The sequence below is a fragment of the Gymnodraco acuticeps genome, unplaced genomic scaffold (assembly GCF_902827175.1).
Source record: "Gymnodraco acuticeps unplaced genomic scaffold, fGymAcu1.1, whole genome shotgun sequence".
Classification (NCBI taxonomy): Eukaryota; Metazoa; Chordata; class Actinopteri; order Perciformes; family Bathydraconidae; genus Gymnodraco; species Gymnodraco acuticeps.
In genome coordinates, this window is record NW_022990389.1 from 97,527 (window position 1) to 118,095 (window position 20,569).

A 20,569-nucleotide genomic window follows, 5' to 3' on the forward strand; every position below is an offset into this window, starting at 1 on the left:
CATGTATTGTATGTACCTGCTTGAAGTATATATTTCCAATTAAAGAACCTTGACTGCAGTATCTCCAAATGTTCAAATCCAACCAGTATTTGACCTTATTTATAAGAGAATATGAGCAGCAACATATAAGTTCTGGAAACTCCACAGTGTGATGCTGTTTGTCTCTGTTCAGTATCAGAAGGCACCAGGAGAGGCGGGCCATTCTGACACCGATCCTGACGGACTTCTCTGTCCGGGTGACCGCTGCCCCAGCCATCATCTTCAGCAAGAACATTTCCCCTGACTGCGGTCAGGCAGAGGTCAGTCCACTCCACACCGTTCTTTTTACACATCCAGCGTTACATCTTTCTTTCAAAAGTATCTACATTTTCTGGAGAGTACAGTCACCTGTGCTGTTGCAAGCTCATTCAAACGGTCAAATGTAATGTATGTTTTACATGAGCATGTAGGCATTTGCTTAAAAAAGTCACACCCAGTGAGTCAGATGTGGCATATTTTTATTTTCCTTCAATGCCACCTACTTTGACATTGAATGCCCTTTGACACCGACCTGTTATAGCCATGATTGAAACCATTACTCTCTCAATCCGTTGTCCATATGAAAATAGACATTAATTATGTGACATGTCAGAAGTATTTACATGTTTCCCCAACATACAGTAACTTACTCATTAGGAGTCCCTCCGCTGGTCTGCTGTGTAATGGAGGCTTTTGACCCACAGAGTTCAAACCTTTCTGCTTATACAGCTGATGTTTTCTGGCACGGCTCTCTGAGACTTCCTGCCTCTTTGATGCCGCGTCCATGCTCACGCACCCCCTGACAATGCGTAACAGCTAATCCATAGTTTGCACTGACACACAAGCGCGCGCACACACACACACACACACACACACACACACACACACACACACACACACACACACACACACACACACACACACACACACACACACACACACACACACACACACACTCACACACACACACACACACACACACACACACACACACAGTGTGATTTTATAACTCCCTGAGATATTGAGACTCAGAGCCAATAAAAACACAAACAGGACTCTGAACCTCATGGCTATATCAATTACAGCTATGTTTTAATACAATGTAAAAGAAAAATCCTTTTCAGCTAACTTTGAACTGCAATCAAACTATTTCTGCCATCAGCTATCTTTATTGAATTATTAATTTATACTTTAAAATCTAAAGTGCTTTGTATTTTCTTCATTTATACTGTAAAGTCTACATTTATTCACCATTGCAACATATTCTGTAACTATTGTTCTAATCTTTTAATATCATGACTTTCCATATTCAAATGACTGCTACTCAATCAATCAATCAATCAATGTTTATTTATATAGCCCAATATCACAAATGTTACATTTGTCTCAGTGGACTTTACAGTTTGTACAAAATATCAGTATGACAATACGACACCCTCTGTCCTTAGACCCTCACATCGTACAAGGAAAAACTTCCGAAGAAAACCCACAGTTTAAAGGGAAAAATGGGAGAAACCTCAGGGAGAGCAACAGAGGAGGGATCCCTCTCCCAGGACGGACAGACGTGCAATAGATGCCGTGTGTAAATTGAAAAGATAATACATTTGCAACATAGGTAGTCCAAATGTTTGGAAATGCATGTGTGTATAATAGGAAGATGAATCCACGAGGATATCCATCCAGGACCTATGATCCAGGACCACAGCCACGACTCAAGATCCAGGGCTCGCGATCCAGGACAGAGGAGCGCAGGATCATCCATGACTCCGGATCCCGGCGTATATAGACACCAAAAAGAAAGACATTTGCGGAAGCTGGGTTAATCGGAACATGAGAGTACACAGGTATAGACAGAGAGAAGGAAGAAGTAAGATGTCCCCCGACAAACTAAGCCTATATCAGCAAAACTAGGGGCTGAATCTAATCAGCCCTAACTATAAGCTTTATCAAAAAGGAATTCTTAAGCGCACTCTTAAAAACGGATAGGGTGTCTGCCGCCCGAACACAAACTGGAAGCTGATTCCACAAATGTGGAGCTTGATAAGAAAAGGCTCTGGCTCCCATTGTACTTTTAGAGACTCTAGGAACAACCAACAACCCTGCATTCTTGGAACGCAATGCCCTAGTAGGACAGTAGGGTATAATGAGTTCTTTAAGGTAAGATGGCGCCTGCCCATTAAGGGCTTTGTAGGCGAGAAGAAGAATTTTAAATTCTATCCTGTGTTCTATAGGGAGCCAGTATAAGGCAGCCAGAACAGGAGTAATGTGGTCCCTTTTCCTAACTCTGGTTAGTACACGAGCTGCAGCATTTTGAATCAGCTGAAGCCACTTGACTGACTTCTTGGTACACCCTGATAATAAAGAGTTACAATAATCCAGCCTTGAAGTAACAAATGCATGGACTAGTTTCTCTGCATCGTTTTGAGGCAAGATATGCCTGATTTTTGCAATGTTACGTAGATGGAAGTAGGCGGTCCTTGAAATTGATTTTATGTGGGCGTTAAAGGATAAATCCTGGTCAAATATAACACCAAGATTCCTTACAGTCTCACTGGAGGCCAAATTAATGCCATCCATAGTTAGTATATCCTTAGATAATTTGTTTCGTAGATTCTTCGGGCCAAGTACAATAACTTCAGTTTTGGTCGTGTTTAACATCAAAAAGTTTAAGGTCATCCATGTTTTTAAGTCCTTAAGGCAGTCTTGAATTTTATTTAGATGATTAATTTCATCAGGCTTGATTGATAAATATAGTTGAGTATCATCCGCATAACAATGAAAATGTACAGAATGATTCCTTATAATATTGCCTAACGGAAGCATATATAATGTAAACAAAATAGGTCCGAGCACTGAGCCCTGTGGCACTCCATGGCTAACTTTGGTTTGCGTCGAAGATTCATCGTTGACACGTACAAACTGAGAGCGTTCAGATAGATAGGACCTAAACCAGTCTAAAGCAGTTCCCTGTATGCCAACTAAGTGCTCTAGTCTACTAAAACGTACTGATAGAATGATCATAAGGGTTATACATGTAAGAGGCTGTAGACATTTCAATGAGAAAACCCTGACAGAAATGGTGATATTAATGACACATAAATCAAACAGTGGGTCTGAACAGAGGATGTTCAGTAGTTGCCAAAGACCACTGTGCGGCGTTACTGTAGGTCTGGCCCATGTGTGTGGTTGAACCGGGGGTGTTAGTGAGTTATATCCTGTTAGATGTAGCCTCCAGGCTGAGGTCTGAACTGCTGGCTGTGGGTGGGACCCTGCAGAGGAAAGGTGAATAGGTTAAGGAGGGAACAACCAAGCTAAAGGGAGCAAAATAGGAGGCAAATAGACCAAGAGAATACAAGTTGAAAACAAGATAAAAGTGCACGAGGTCACAAACAATCCTGATGTGTTATTGCAAGACTTTCCTGCTCACTCCTTCCACGTCCTTCTTTTCATTTCCCCCTGTCCTATCTCCTTCATCTCTGTAGGAGGTAGTGGTGTGTGGCCACTCTCTGGAGGTGAATGTGACCAGCAGTCTGGATTTCTACCTCAGCGTGGCCCAGGTGCAGCTCCTCCAGCAGCTCCTCACAGAAAACATGGTGGGGATGGACACTCCTGAGAAAAGTGCTGAGGTACGTCAACAACAACAATCAAGTTAGTCCTCTCAATCCTTCAGTGTGGCGGAAATATATCATATATGAACTATGCTTTACCCAGAAACACACATGCAAAAGTTCAAATAGTGCTAGTTGTATTTCTTTGCTCACATTTGATGCTCTCTCTTGCTGATGATTGTCATCTTGTTAATCTTCATGAAGTACCACAGTTTAACATGAATCCATGTACAAATCTCTACACGAGGCTTTGCAAGTTTAGCTCAAAGAAACATCCCCACTTACATCCCGATACAGTGCCCCTCACTATTTTGGATGGCTGTAAAACATTTAAATATTTACTCACTCGGAGTAAGGCGGTTATCTCATGTGACCTTAGTTTACTGTGCTGTACTCAGCTGCAGCTTTCAGGGCACTTCCTAGTGTTTACAGGATAGGGAGCTCCAAGGCGCCATTTGCCCCGTCTGAGCGCTTAATAAAGCGTTCTAATGGAACACAATATAACAATATTTACCAGCTGTGGTGAGATGGGAGTCGTAGAGGAGGGAAGGGGACAGGGGAGAGAAGAAGGGGGAGTGGGGTTAGATTAAGTCAGAGGTGATTTACTTCTATCTTTTCTTGGGATTCTTTTGGAGAGGATGTATGTGCTGACGTGCAGCGAATGCGTCAGATGACTCAGACCTTGTAGAGGCTTTCATGAAGTTAAAAGTGAAAATGTGTTTTTCCAACACAAAAACAGGGATCGCTTTTTGTTTCTGCTGCCATTATGAATGCGCTTTATCAATTCATAGTGACAATACAATATTATGGCAACAATCATTATCACGATTATTTTTGGTCAATAATTGATATCACAATTATTAAAAACGATTATCCATTTACTTTGAAAACATCCATTTATTGAAAAAAAACATTAAAACAGTATGTTTTTAACAGTTGATTACCCTGAACTTTAAGTATAATTCAACTATTTTATTTAAAATAGTAATCGTTTTATTTCGATTACGTTGTTTTCGTAATCGTTGCAAGCCAAAATCGTAATTGAGATTAAAATACGACTAATTGCACAGCCCTACAATACAAGCAGCATTACTATTGCTTCATGTTCATTCACAGAGCAAACCTTGAAGCAAAACAAAATGTAAATAAATTCTTACAATCAAGTCAATAGTGTTTGTCAGATTTGTAAGTGCAACACTGTATAAACGAATGAGAGAAGACATTGTTTTAAGTTAACGGGCTTCTTTATTTATTCATTTATTTAGTTGTTTATACAGTTAGTCCTAAGGAGGTGCTAGCGGTGCATCTGGTTTTCATTTGGGTGATCTCGGAGCCCTCACCCCTGACTTGTAGTGATTCATGGCTTGATTCTGTTGAGGGGCAGCTAACGGCTGCAGAGGGTTCATCCAGGTTCAAGTCAGTTCAGAAAGCTGCTATTCTGGGAGGTCCATTGGCAAAGGTTAGAGAAATTAGAAATCAACGCACACAAAAAAAGATTCAGCTTTATTCTATGAATGTATTTATTTATTTTGTACCTTTATTTCTCAAGGCAAACACCTTCACCACAACAAACCCCTTCCTGTATGATTACACTTTTTCTGTGCATTTGTGCTGAGCAACTCAAACCTGAAGAGCTGGGGATTACTGGTATTGCTCAACGGCACTGTGACAGTAGCTGCTAAGTGTTATGTTTTTTTCCCAGCCATGTTTCCTAGTTAATCCAGAGATTGGAACAGTCACATTTTTGTTCCGAAATCCAAATCTAACCGCTGTGTTATTGTTACCTTCAACTGGATTGAGTGAAATGTAAATGACCCACGGGTACAGAGTGATGTAATATAATGATCATCCATCTACTATTGAACTATGTAGAATATATGCTTGGGAACATTCCTCAGCTTTCCTTTAATATTTCCTTTTTGTCACAGTTGTTGGAAACTCTCACTTTTATTATACCATATTCATTTCAGGTGCACTGTACCATGTTTTTTACCCATTCTGTTTTATAGTAGTGCCATAATGGAGCACAACAGTATCATTAACACTGAGGTCAGTCAGTGTGTGTCTTCACCTCTGTGCAGCTGCAGAGCATGGAGCTTTTCCTGGAGCTTTGACTTTTTGGACACTCACTGTAAAACTATTTGAACCTCCATCTATCTCGGTGTCGTAAGTCTTTTGGCGGCTGCATGTGTCCGGCTGCTTGGCCAGGCCCACAGAAGGGGGGGCGGTGTGACTAACCAATGATCAGAAGCTCATTCTATGAGCTGCAGAGCCCTCTGGTGGTGACTTTAACTACAGACCCCAGCTCTGGAGGGCTGCTTCACTTCACTCGCAGTGTGCTCTGCCTGCAGCCTGTCTCCCCCCGCCAACACATTAGACACACCACAATCAAATAATATCAGTAATATGTGCATTGCCATTGTTTGGAGTATGAATCTGGAACAGGTAAAGGTTTTAAATGTAGTGAGAATAGACTAACTTGATATAATAAACCAGATGGCTGTCCACCCCCTGCTAACAGCTTACAAATAATAATCATACAACTCAGATGTATTTCCATTCCCAGTTTCCACAAGATCATAATCTGGATTTGGTGCATGTATCTGTCTTTCTTCTTCTTTTCTTTCTGAATTCAAACCCAACTTCTATAATGGTATTTATAATATTTGACAGCTTTGTTTGTACTTCCTTTATACAACCTGTTCAAAGGATTAAATTAAAAGCAGATCCTGGATCTGTGGTGCAGGGGAATTATTTTTGTTGTTGTGCTTCAGTAAAGCCTCCCCGCTCTCAGGCAGCTCTGTCCCCAGCAATGGTTCAAATGAAACACTGTTCTTACTCACTCTCTATTATGTCCACATCTTTTCCTTTCTTTTTTATTTTGATTTGTTTCTTTCTTAGACATTTTGAGAACTTTCTGTTTGCCTTGAACAGATTGGGTAGCACGTTACAATAAGACTACCCTTATAAAGGGTTTACGAATAGTTTGTCATTCATTTATTAATTAGGTTGTGAACACTTTATAAACCCTTAATAAGATTTTATAAGACATGAGATAAACAGGGTGACTGTGACCGGTTGCTTGCCAAATAGTGAGCCCACATGTATCTGTACTGCTAAGCCTTATTAGAAATGGTAGTAACTCATTAATAAATGGGAATGTGTTTTACACTTTACAAGGCTCCCTTTAGGCAGCTATAAACGTTAATAACTCGTAAATAAATGGTCATAAAGAGATGCCAAGAAACATCAAGATGGATGGGGGGGGAATCAACTCAGTGAACAACAGATACCAAGGATGCTGGCTGATGAAGAAGATGAAGTAAGCTAGGTAGTCAATATAAGGCTTAGTCATCTTGCCAAATAGCGAGCCTGTGTTGATGTATGTTGTTAGAACTGGTTTATAAATGGTTCTTAATGATTAATAAAGTGTTTACAACCTAATTAATAACCCTTTATGAATCCTTTATAAGGGTAGTCTTATTGTAAAGTGGTAGATTCTCCCTGTTCCTGGACACTGATTTCAAACAGTTCCCCTCGCCCCTCACAGCTGTGTTTTATTGTCTGGGTTAATGAATTTGTTTTGTTGGGGCTTTTGGTTCCCTGGCAGTGCTGAGAGGAGCCAGGCGCGTGGGCAATATGTGTGAGCCTTGTGTCTGCTGTTTTTAAAAGAGAATCTAGCCACTCTCACACACACTTGTATTATTACACTCGAATACCTACATGCAGACGCTATCCAACATTTTCATTTTCTCATAATCATTATGTGTCATTGTGCATTGCTTTAATCAAAATTCAGATGCAAAGCAATGGCAACATGATTTCTAAGCCGTCCAAAGGCAGATTTGTTGCTCTTTGTGTCAAAGCATTATTGGATGTTTATCGCAGCATTAGCCACAGTCCGTCACAGTTTGACTTCTCCTCTGTGTTTAAGCTCGATTGTAATGATGATAAAGTAAGGCTGGGTTGAGATCAGGCTGCTTTCAGCAGCAGGAGGTCCCACAGTCAGGGAGCTATGAATAGATGATAGGGCGGCTTATGGGACTTATCTCACCGCTCTGTCATCGGCACTGTCACCCAGCAACACACAAATGTATACCCTCACACACACATGTGCATACACATGCACACACATGGTCCCCACATTGTCTGCATTGTATCTGCCTGCAGCCTGTGATTTGCCAGTACTGTAATACTGCTTATTGCCTGAACAGCTGACCTGTGTGTTTTTGTTAGTTTGAGTTATGTGTGTCAGATCTACAATTGACATTATTTGAGAAGTTATAGACCTTGTGTGAAAGTGTGCACGTCTTCATCTTTCCCGGCAGCTCCTCCTTCCAGGCTGTCTAAATCACCACTTCTTTCTCCACAGAAAGAACACAAATCAAATGGTTTATTTGATACCTCAATGCCATCCATTCCCTTTGAGCAGATGTTATAGTGTAACCTCTCATCATTGGCATCGCTGTCTGGCTGTCATGCTGATGCCACAATGACAAGCTCCCAAAGTATTTTAGTAATGTCCCAGCAAACTGGTTAAAATCCAGAATAGAACATTTAAAATATGACTTCCCTGGTCCCATGTTACTATGTCCCTGTCCCTCACAGGCAGAGGCAGCCTGTGTCAGCCATGTGCTTGTACCACAGTGAGAGAAAAATACCCTCTGGTGCAGGGGAAGTCCCGCCCGGCTTCATCCTCCACCTCATCCTGGGATGATTACACGCATGGGAAACAGGGCTTTAGACTTCCTCCAACCTTCATGCACGCACGCACACGCACGCACACACACACACACACACACACACACACACACACACACACACACACTGATGCCAGTGCACACATCCACGCTCAGGAGAAGGTATCAGGCCTCATAGGAACCTCTGGATTACAGTTTTTAGTAAACACACATGTGGAAAACCTCTCAATCACCCATTACCTGCCTTATCTCTGTTCCTCCTCTCCCCTTCTTTTTCTTTCCTTTTATTCCCTTCCTTTGTGAATCAATTACCACATATGTGTGCACTGTGAGGCTGTATACTATCTACCACCTTTATCTACTTTACCTCTCAATCACCTGCATCATCAACTCATCTTGTATTCCTCTTTTGTGTCTCTCCTTAAGTTTCCACGCTTGTCGTCTTGTTCCTCTCATTCGTGTATTTTCTTCCTGGTGGACTGGCACAGCCCCTGGTAGACAAAGTGTTGCTCCTTCAAGAGCTGGCTAGTTTAAGCTAGCTGGCTGACAAGGGAGAGGGGGGGTTCTCTGCTAGACCCTGACAGTGTGTAGATATTACTGAACCATTTAAGCTGCACTCTGACGCAGAGCTGGACTAACGCAGTGGGAACAGCAGAGCAGAGGCTGTTTCAGCGATGTGAGGAGGAACGTTCTGTGAGGAGGAACGTTCTGTGAGGAGGAACGTTCAGTGAGGAGGAACGTTCAGTGAGGAGGAACGTTCAGTGAGGAGGAACGTTCAGTGAGGAGGAACGTTCAGCGAGGAGGAACGTTCAGTGAGGAGGAACGTTCAGCGAGGAGGAACGTTCAGCGAGGAGGAACGTTCAGCGAGGAGGAACGTTCAGCGAGGAGGAACGTGCTGGAGGAGGAACGTTCTGTGAGGAGGAACGTTCTGTGAGGAGGAACGTTCAGCGAGGAGGAACGTTCAGCGAGGAGGAACGTGCTGGAGGAGGTACGTTCAGCGAGGAGGAACGTTCAGCGGGGAGGAACGTTCAGCGGGGAGGAACGTTCAGCGGGGAGGAACGTTCTGCGAGGAGGAACGTGCTGGAGGAGGAACGTTCAGTGAGGAGGAACGTGCTGGAGGAGGAACGTTCAGTGAGGAGGAACGTTCAGCGAGGAGGAACGTTCAGCGAGGAGGAACGTTCAGCGAGGAGGAACGTTCAGCGAGGAGGAACGTTCAGCGAGGAGGAACGTTCAGCGAGGAGGAACGTGCTGGAGGAGGAACGTTCAGTGAGGAGGAACGTTCAGCGGGAGGAACGTTCAGCGGGGAGGAACGTTCAGCGGGGAGGAACGTTCAGCGAGGAGGAACGTTCAGCGGGGAGGAACGTTCAGCGGGGAGGAACGTTCAGCGAGGAGGAACGTTCAGCGGGGAGGAACGTTCAGCGAGGAGGAACGTTCAGCGGGGAGGAACGTTCAGCGAGGAGGAACGTTCAGCGGGGAGGAACGTTCAGCGAGGAGGAACGTTCAGCGAGGAGGAACGTTCAGCGAGGAGCAACGTTCTGCGAGGAGGAACGTTCTGCGAGGAGGAAGGAACGTTCTGCGGGGAGGAATGTTCAGCGAGGAGGAACGTGCTGGAGGAGGAACGTTCAGTGAGGAGGAACGTTCAGCGGGAGGAACGTTCAGCGGGGAGGAACGTTCAGCGGGGAGGAACGTTCAGCGGGGAGGAACGTTCAGCGAGGAGGAACGTTCAGCGGGGAGGAACGTTCAGCGGGGAGGAACGTTCAGCGAGGAGGAACGTGCTGGAGGAGGAACGTGCTGGAGGAGGAACGTTCAGCGGGGAGGAACGTTCAGCGAGGAGGGACGTGCTGGAGGAGGAACATGCTGGAGGAGGAACGTGGTTTCTCAGTCCAGGTCATCAGTGGGAAGGACGCAGTGTTTTTCTGCTGCATGTGTTTTCTTTCTCCACATAACCACACTCGACTTCAGTTACATGCATTTGGACAGTGAAGGTCATTTTATGTTGTATAAGCGTTTTATAGATTTAAAAATGCTTTCGTAGTTCTTATATTTAGTTTTGTTTTGAGAAAGAATTATATGTTGTAGATCAACTTCCGGCAAAGATACATTGAATCTCCCTACACTTGCATAGAACTAAATAAATAAAGCCTGTGAAACAAAGCCCTTTCTGCAGCCCAGTCTTCGCTCTCAGTGCTACTAATTGTTACACCGCGGGAGAATTGAAGCTTGGTAACCCTGTTGTATAACAATGTAGCTAACTTTCATGTAGGAATATTAGCTGAATGCACATGGCTTATCTTAGCCAGGGTGTTGTTGACATGCTTGGCTCAGTGTGCGACCTGGGGCTGGCCCCTTGTCTATGTATGTTTAAAGTAAACCATTTCCAAGGCCGCTCCTCTGTGATGAATGTTTCTTATTGTTTCGTAGCAGTTGAGTTTTTGAGAACTGATATTTCTCTCTCAACCTCCGACCTCTCCAGGACAGTGAGGTGTCAGGGGAGCTTTGATGTGCTCTGCTGGCCAAAAGAAAAAGGGAGACATGTGATGAGAGTGAAAACCCAAAGCATGGAAGAGAGATTGTATGAGAGTAGAGACCGCTTGAGTGAGGAGGTCCAAATGACAGAGGGAGAAACCCACGGAGATGACAGTGAGAAAAAGAGTCTGAATCCTGTTTACTTTGATTCCTGGCTCTGCAATGCATTTGTCCGTACATGTGGGAGCAGTCGTTCCTTAGAGGTTGGCTCTTCACCAGTCGACCTGGCTATTAACCCTCTCTGAGGGCCAGATCCCTTTCACCCTGACCTCTTCCCATCCTGCTTAGCACTATTTTCCTTCGCCCTGTTGCTGCTCAGAGCAATAATAAATAAGGCTCCCTGCACAGCAATCTCCTTTTCCATTTTGGCTGCCTTACATCTGTTAAGTAAGCTTCGTTGTCTCAGCTTATCTTAAACATACATATTTTCATAGGCAGTGTTCATCTCACTGCACTTCTTTTTCTTTTTTTTGTTCATGTCTCTCTGACCCTCCTGTGTGAATCAACTGGTAATTGACAGCCAGTCATAACAACTCACCTTGCCTGTTCAGCCCCCCCAACCCCAACCTTCTTCACAGGCATAGCTGTGGCACATTCTTAAATTAGCCCCTTGGAAACTCAATCTATTTGAGATCAGTAGCAGCTGAATTTGCGCTCTCCTCAATCAGTTTTGGCAAAATTGGCGTAAAAACTCCTGATAAAATCACAAAGGTAGGAATTCTATTAGAGCAGGGAAACAAATGGCGCCTTTGAGGAAAGGCAGCGGGCCCCACCGTGAACCCTGGGATCGGATGTCTATTCAGGTGAGGAGAAGTCAGGACTGCCCTCTCTCTCTGCCTGCAAGGGAACCTGGGTCACACACCCGGGAGAGTAAAGGCAGGGCACCCCAGGCCAACTAATACACACACACACACATGTACACACATACCATAGACTTTGTGCAGTAAAAAAAACACATTTCTTGTCTGAAGAGGTAATAAGAGGACACTGATCTTTTCTTTACACCTGTATAAGCAAGAGTCCACCTAGAATAACAGGTGATGGAGAGTATTGGTTCCTGTACAGAGGACTCAAGTGTGTGCATGTGTGTGCTAGAGTATGCATGAGGGTTTACATATGCGTTCATACATGTATGTGGGGGAAATAAATAGTATATATATATATATAAATATAACGTTTTTGCAGGTGTTGTGGTTTACTGAACTACTGAGACTGCTCAGTGGTGGGCTTGATTTTATGCGTCAACTGTTTCCGTTTGTCTGTTTGAAGCTGCTTTGATGAGTCAGGTGTGCTTGACAAAGAAGAGTAAACGCATGCACCTCACGTATTCCAACACTTGGATCAGTTCACTACCATTCTTTTGTTTATTTGAGTTGCAAGAACTTCAGCCAGAACAGAAACACGTACCTGCGTGCAATTACTTAAAATGAATTACAGGTGTTCTTTTAAAAATACAATTCTCAATTCTGACCAATGCAGCCTGATGATCCTGAAATTGTTATACTGTGGGTATATCCAACCCAGTCTCACAAAAAAACGTGTAATAACTACGTTGGTCCACAACGTAGGACGTAGTATTTCTACAAAAACGCCTCTGAAATTGTAAGATGCCTACGTTTTTTTTCACCATTCATTCCAATGGCTGGCTTCTATGTCATGTGATCTTCAAATTTCTCCCTGCAGAAAAAAAAACATGGCCGACCTTCGTTTTATTCTCGGTGTAAAATGCCTATTTTAAGGTTAGTTTGGTCATTAAAATGCGTTTTGATGTCATTTCATGCGAGAAATATGAGTTGTTATTTAAGATTATGTGTGCAGTGGGTGTACATGATCTTTAGTTTGCTAGTTATTACGAAGATTACTTCAGGAAATTGTGTCCATTCAACGTTTTCATTGTTACTAAGATGGTTGCTAGGGACGCTGCTATCGATATTATTTCTGTTATGTTGTGTAAAATGGTGTTATCTTTATTGCTACCCCCTTCCCCGTCAATGTATAGTGTTGGTCCACAGTGCAAACGTAGGCCTATTAGTAGGGGTGTAACGGTTCACAGAAGTCACGGTTCGGTTCGTACCTCGGTTTGGGGGTCACGGTTCGGTACGGTTTCGGTTTTTGCTGTTATTTATTTTTAACAGTCGTGCAAGTTTTGGTATGAAAATAAGGAACTCTAACATTTGGAATCATTAACTGTATTACACAGTTAAAAACAAACCACAAACAGTAACACACACACTCAGATGGCCATATTATTTATAATGGCTAATGTCAAACAAAAAGGTTAAATAAGCTGTACAGCTAAAAAGAATGTCTTGAAAATATTAAAATAAATAATAAGAAAGTGTTTCAATCACAATCAATAAAAGGCAATACAGAACTGTATAACATCTCCTGATGTCAAAATATAAAATAAATACAATAATATAAAACAAAATAAAATCTGTACCTTTTAGGAGCAATGTCTAACATGTGTAATTAACTTGTGAGTGTGTGAGGCCATTATGCCTAAATAAAGGTACTCAAGCTTTACTCTATTTTCAAGTTGTTCTTCAAAAAGATGAGTTTGTCTACGTTGTCAGCAGTGAGGGCAGATCTGTTGGCGGTAACTATGTCACCTGCCGTCGAGAAAACCCTCTCGCTGGGGACTGAGACTGACTCGGATGTGATTGAGCATGTTTGACGTGTTACCACCAGCATACCGCACCGCTGTCGAACAACGCCGACACACCGTCCTCGCCCGATCCACAACTCGCACCCCATCATTGTTGTAGTCCACAGGGAACCCGAAATGTTCCCACACACCTGATTTAAAAGAAGCAGGTGGGTCTTCTAGCTCCTGTGTGTTGTGTGAACTCGCCATAGATACTAACTTTTCTTCTTCATATATTGTGTTCGTTTTGTTGTGTTTTGTTCTTGTTCTTCATTTGTTATTTACGGGCGGCTGGCTTTTAGGCGCAATACCGCCCCCTGGATTATATATAGTGTAATACTGCCCTGAGTGACAGACTTTTTTCCCACTCGTAAAAAAAGGCGTATTCGCCGTGTGACTGCATGTGCCGAACCGTGACGTCCGAACCGTGACGGTACGGGACGAATACGGATACCGTTACACCCCTACCTATTAGTTTAACAAAATCAAAGGTACAAGCTAGACTTTTATTTAGCATCTCAAAACACATCGGACCGGCGGAGACAGGAAGTCCGGCTTACTAAAATGTCCGTGCAGAACAATACCCTGGCCTAACCCATAGATCCGTGGGTGAATAATGTCAATCACCACAATAGATACGTTATTTTCCGTTACCAACACCGTTATTAGTGTTGGTCCACTGCTTTTCTCTTTGAAAGTCATCACATAACGGCATTGAAATACACGGTTTGGCTGCATTAAATGTTACATATCTGCTGTAGTTCTCTATTTATAGAGCCTTGATGAGACAAACATGATGAACTGGAAACGTGACATGGATCATAAATATATCAGTAATTAAACAACATCTTACATTTATTTTCACACAATACATCTCCTTGCAGTATCGACACTAATTCGGCTGACTTTTATATTTGATCCAATTGGTAGATAGGCTGTATTTACACCATAAACGTGCACACCTGATATAAAGGGACACCTAGTGGTTAAAGCATGTTATTGAATTTCATTATTTTTATTATTAGACATTAATAGAATCCCTATAAAGTATGTTCATTACTCGTTATTCTCTACTAATAGTTAATTAAAGACTGTATATAATGACTATTTTGCACATCCCTTTCAAGATTTTCTAAGGTTTATTGACATATTCACAAATGGTGTAGTTATGCAATGAATGTAAAACTTTGTGTATACCTCCACCTTGCATGTCTGTGTGTGTGCTCGTTTCTGAATGTGTATACAGGCTGGTGTGTGTTTCCAGTGTGTCTCAGCCATGAATGTGTGTGTGTGCAGGCTCCCCAGGGTACAGGCAGCATCTCTCACAGTCCTCGTCCACCTGCCCACCCTGCACCTCTCACCCTGCCCTCCCAACCCTGCCCTCTCATCCTGCCCCCCCCCAACCCTGCCCCCTCCCCACCCTGCACCTCTCACCCTGTCCCCCCCCCACCCTGTACCTCTCACCCTGCCCCCCCCACCCTGCCCTCTCATTAGATTAAACAATTACGGCCACACAAATCTCAAACCTAAATAGGGACGTAAGCGGCTAATGAGAGCCAGTTGTTCTCGGCTCCACTTTAGGTATTTCAATAGGTTCCTCGCCTCCCAAATATTTTGCTTATTATGTACAACACTTTGTTCCCCTGATGCCATGTGACATACAGGGGGGAAAACAAACATCCGTATGACAGTAACAAGTTATGCATGTTGACATTCCTAAAGCTCTGGGTCAGCTGGAACACTTTCCATCCGGAAATACCTACAGGAGGAGAAGTGAGCACAGGGGGGGTTCTGAGTAGGACATGGCTGGTCTTAATAGAGGAACGCCTGTGAAACACCTAACCCAGAAAACAAAGGAAAGATGAACAGACAAGAATCTCTGAATCCAGAGATGTCTGCAGATGCTTTATGGCTTACAAAAGCCCTGGCTCCAAATCAAAGATGCTCAATGATAAAGGCTGGAGAATAAAAAGAAAAATAGTAAAAAGGGTGAGTTAATGCGGTCCATCTGGGGGGCTACAGCATGCTGCTCAACAGAAATCTGGCTCTGGGTTGTGGCAGCCAAAAACCTCTGTTTGAGAATTGATTGGACTTCAAAAACTATTTTATTATATCCCTGCACGACATTAGATTGCTTATAAATATTTTTGCCACAAAAAAAGTGCGGATTGTCATTGGTTAGCATTAGCAAAGCAGAGCTGGATCTAGAGCGCTGACATTAAGCAGGCTGCAGCGTTGTGCTGGGTTTGAGACAGAGTTCTTCCCAGTACGACACCAGGCCAAACCAATGCCGCTGCTCGTAAGCTTTGGCAATCAAGAATGATTTAAAAGGTCTGACAGACAATAACACTTAAAGGAGACGTTTGGGTTCAGTCCTCCTCAAAACATCCACCATCAAAACTGAAACCCTGATTCAGATCCACCAATCAAACCCAGTGCTTAGGTTAGGGGTGATTGTGAGGACACGCAGGAATCACCCCATGTCGTTACAATAACACATGCTGTTTATATAAGCACAATGCAATGCAGTTGTATTAGTCAGTGAAGGAAGTGTTCAAACATGGCAGAGGACCATTTCTAGATTAACACCACAAGTGTGTTTGTAAAAACAAACAGGGGAAAAGTGGCTGACCGTTATGATGTAAGTACTCAGAAATGATACACAGACTTTCTCTGTTCATCCGGCATAATCTCTTGGCTGGAATTGGGTGTTGAAGCAAGGCGTTTATCACCAAATATTTCCATCATTAGCGATAAACAAGATATCAGCCATATGATAAACGAAATAGGGGCAGCAAAGACATTGAGGCTAAAGCTAGATGGATGAATTGTTAGAATTGTCTAATAAAGGAATGAATGTCGTTTTGAAATGTAATATAAAAACACTCATAGTAACTCCATGTAGCACATATCTGGAAAACTGCACCAGTATTTTATGTTAACTGATTATATTAAGATGAATGCCATGTGTGGAGAAAGGTGAGACGGTCTCCAAACTGCCCAAGGTCTTTTGGTTGATAAGAGTCCCTGCCTGAGGACTGGTAAGTCGGAAGACCGCCTTATCTGACAAACAGGAACATTATGATGTGTGGCCTACACCTGATATAGAGCAACATGCTCTTTGCTAAGCACATGTTCTCTAGTGCCATATAGACTCGGTAAAACAGAAAGTTGACTTGATCATACATAATCCAATATGCTCTAATTTATCAAAGATGATAAGAGTTCGGGCCTGAAGACCACACCAATATTCACTCATCAACATAGCGCCACTGGAAACACAAAATAACGTGTTTCAGACTTTAACGTCTTCTGTTGTGCAAATACTGTAGGAATGTATCCTTCACCATAAACAAAGAAAATTATGTAACTTCATTCTACATGGTTGGAAATGTTCTAAACTTCACCAGTTGTTAAGGGGTCATGCCTGAAGACATGTATACAGTATGCCAATTTTGATTCATTCATTTTTAGACATTTTGGTAAATTGAAAGTAAAGTCTCTGCACTTCTCGAAATGTCTGTGCTTGATAAGAGTCCCTGCCTGAGGACTTTTAATTGTCAACATTGAGACTTAATCATAGCGCCACCTACTGGCAACAGCAAGTAAGCCAGTGTGTGACAAACACCATTTATATATCTATATATAATATAACAACATACTGTTTGTTAAGCATGTTGCAAGCCTCCAGGAGGTGCTCCGGACTATGAGGAAAATATTCGTAGTGGCCAAACGGTGGTACTACAATTTCCGTTTCAGTCCGTGACGTCACTGGGCCCAGAAATACTTTTTCCCATTGACTAACATTGGGAAAGAGACGTCTGTAAATCAGCGGATAATTTTTTTCAAACTAAATAAACTACCCAGTATGAACTGTTTAGGTCATAAGAGCTGTAAAATGCACTCAAAGCTGAATCCAGATTTATTGTTTCTCTCTCCATTCATTCTACTGAGCCAAGAGAGGGAACAAATTGCAACTGCAAATTGGGCTGCAGTGTAGACGTCAAGTGTCCTATTTGGGTTGCCGTATGCAGCTGTCCAATATGGTGGATTATCTCGCGCTTGCGCAATGCAAATCGGGCAGAGATGCAAATCGGGCAGTCACAAGCAGCTCTCATAGGAATGACGAGGCCCCGCCTCCGACGCTGTTTCCAGTTCTTATTATACATCCATGGGATGTGGTGCAACATTTGCACCAGGAAGTCGGCCATTTTGAATTTGAATGTTTGTGCTGTATTTGGCCAATTTGCTCTACATTTCTTGTGAATGATAAGAGTCAAGGCCTGAAGACATAATATGACATAATAAGAAGACATAATAAGCTTTGTATATTATACGAAGCTTCATAATGAAACTTGGGCATATCTGTGGCAGCCCGGCTATCCTTCACCATGAACAAAGAGACTGTTGTAACCGGTTGAAACTCGTCTTAACGAAGTCACAACTTTTCATGTTTGATGAGGGTCTCGCCCTAAATACATCTAGAGGCCTATATTCAATCATAGTGTTAGCGCCACCTAGTGGCAACAGGAAGTTGCTGTTGATATACTTGGAATTACAGGTCTCAGCAAGTTAACTAGATCACCTTCCTATTTGGTTAGCTCAATGTCAAGATCTTCAGCAACATGGGCTGAGTCTTGCATGCACACACAAAACTTGGCACACGCGTTAACAGTGATTAACGTAGTCAACTGATGTTTTTGTTTCGATGTGGCAAAGTGGCTGAATAGCGGCCCCTAAACATTTGACGAAGCAGCCCTCCCACCGTTACATGGATTTACGATATTTTTCATGCACATGTATCACATATAGACTTAAAATATGTCTGTAGGGGTAGATGTCTAAACACAACAGGAAATCAGCCGTTTTGAATTTTGTGTGATATTGCCGTGTATTATGTCAATTTTCTTACTCCATACTTTATCAAACTCCTCCTACAGACCAAATCCAGTCAACTTCACATTTGATCAGTAACTTTAAAATAAAGATCAAAAGTGTTTAAATACTTGCTGTAGTACGCCCTTGTCGTGGCATCGCTGCCATTTCGAGACACCTGCATTTAACACAACTTTTTCGTAACTTGAGTGTACATTCTCCAAACTGCACCAAATGATTTTGGTTGGTAAGAGTCCTGGCCTGAGGACTTGAACAGGTCAATATTGATTCAAAGTCAACAGGAAGTTGGCCTTATGTGACAAACATCATTCTATAAAAAATGAAAATTACACACCGCTACCAGCATCCCGCAAGTACCCCTGGTGTACATGGATGTGCGAGGGCCCATTCATCGCTGCTTTCAATCTCACATTGTTATTTCTCTAATTAAGAACTAAGGGCTAAGGACACATGGGGTCCTAGGCTGTATGAAGAGAGAACTAAATAGGATATTGCGTCTCATGCTATCAAACCCCAGAGAGGTAAACCCACCAACCAACATTTCTGAGTGGAGGGAGCTTGTTAAAATTGCCCCACTCGGCGCCCTGAGCTTTTGAGTGCACCGTGTTTAAAGTGCAGTTGACAGTCACTCTGAAGCACTCTGTATCCATTTGCATGCTTCAGGGTTGCGAACTTCCACTGCTTCTTTGTTGTGGTTCAGTTAAAGTGCTTAGCAGGTTGCCTTTGTTATTGAGACAAAGTTGAAAGTATGTAATTACTGCCTTTGATGCCCTTTTTTGCTTTGTGACCGCTGTTATGCCGTACCAATAGTGGTGATTTCAAATAATAAATGTCTTCCGCCCTCTGTTTTCCTCTTGAAAATTAGAGAATGAAGTTCGGTCTTTATGGCATTCAGTTAAGCTTTATTGTTATAATTTTTGTTAAGTTGAGGTATTAATGCATCATGGATTTCTTCCATCAGCACAAAAGCATAGAAGCCTACTGTGAGCTTTATGTTTCTGGTAAACAATAGCGGGTAGCACAGCGGGGGTCAAACCTGCAAACTCTGATGTAGTCAAGATACAGAATTTGATTATCATGTAGGCGATCAACTGTTCTGGTAGAAAGATTGAGTAACATGAGTGGATATTCTACTGTAGTTTTAAGAGAACATGGGAAAACTTTGATAAACATACCATTTCTACTGAAAGCACCTGCCACTGGTTTCATTTAAGTTAAAAACATGCTACTAATTACAGCTTGTCTTTTCTTTCCTGTTAAAGGTAATAATCTAGCATATATATTTCCATGATTGAAACACATGAGAAGGTGAAATAATACATCAGAAGTAACCTAAAAAAAATGAGCCTATAATGTGTGTCAGGTCTCTTTGACAACTCTGTGCCCACTTACTTCAAGCTTTTCTTTGAACCATGCAGCTACCATCTAATGATGTGTTTCTGACCTATGTCACTCAACACTAATGCTGCGTTCACACCAGACGCGATGCGATGTTTGGGGGCGGCGCGATTACATGTAAAGTCAATGTAGAGATGCGGACAGATGCGGACAGACGCGGACAGACGTGATTTCGCTCCGACGGCGAGCATGAAGCGGTGGACGCGAATTCCGCGGCGCGATTGAGGCGATTGAAGGGGGCCGCGTCAAACGCTCAAGTTCAACTTTTTCAACTCGAGCGTCATCTTCGCGTGACGCGATCTCACGGTAGCCAATCAGCGGTGAGGATCTCAGCATGCCGTCACTGACGTTCAACCAGTAAACATCAGCCGTTAGCTGTTAGCAGTTAGCACACAGAGCTCACAGCTCCTCATATCTGTTCAGAAACTGGACAAAAGTTAAACAAGTACAAACCACCAACCCAGTCTCACGGCATTTCGTGTTATAGTCACAACATTTAATCTTTTGATTCGTGTTCACCAACACGATTTTCCCCTTTTTTTTGTGTCACACAACGATTTTAAAAGCAATGTATTTCTATTGGTAGTATGTTTCGTGCCTGCAGCACGTCTTTTTGTCCGTTCGGGTCTTGAAAGACTGTGGGGTTCATAAAAACATGTTCTTATCAAGCCACGATTATTGTTTTTATTTTAAATCGTATAATGTCGGACTTTTTTTGTCGTCTGTGAGGAAAATAAATGGGGCTTAGAGCCTCAGAATACTGAAATCTGTATTTT

The 20,569-nt window shown here is 42.7% G+C and overlaps 1 protein-coding gene across 1 annotated transcript in view; it reads left to right on the plus strand.

Moving 5' to 3' along the window:
* LOC117551548 (vacuolar protein sorting-associated protein 13B) overlaps window positions 1-20,569 on the plus strand; it is a gene marked incomplete at its 5' end in the record, with an annotated part of 227,326 nt that overhangs the window by 94,837 nt on the left and 111,920 nt on the right. Inside the window, 2 exon segments of the mRNA XM_034224450.1 lie at window positions 173-299; window positions 3,501-3,644. Coding sequence (XP_034080341.1) covers window positions 173-299; window positions 3,501-3,644 — 271 coding nt within the window.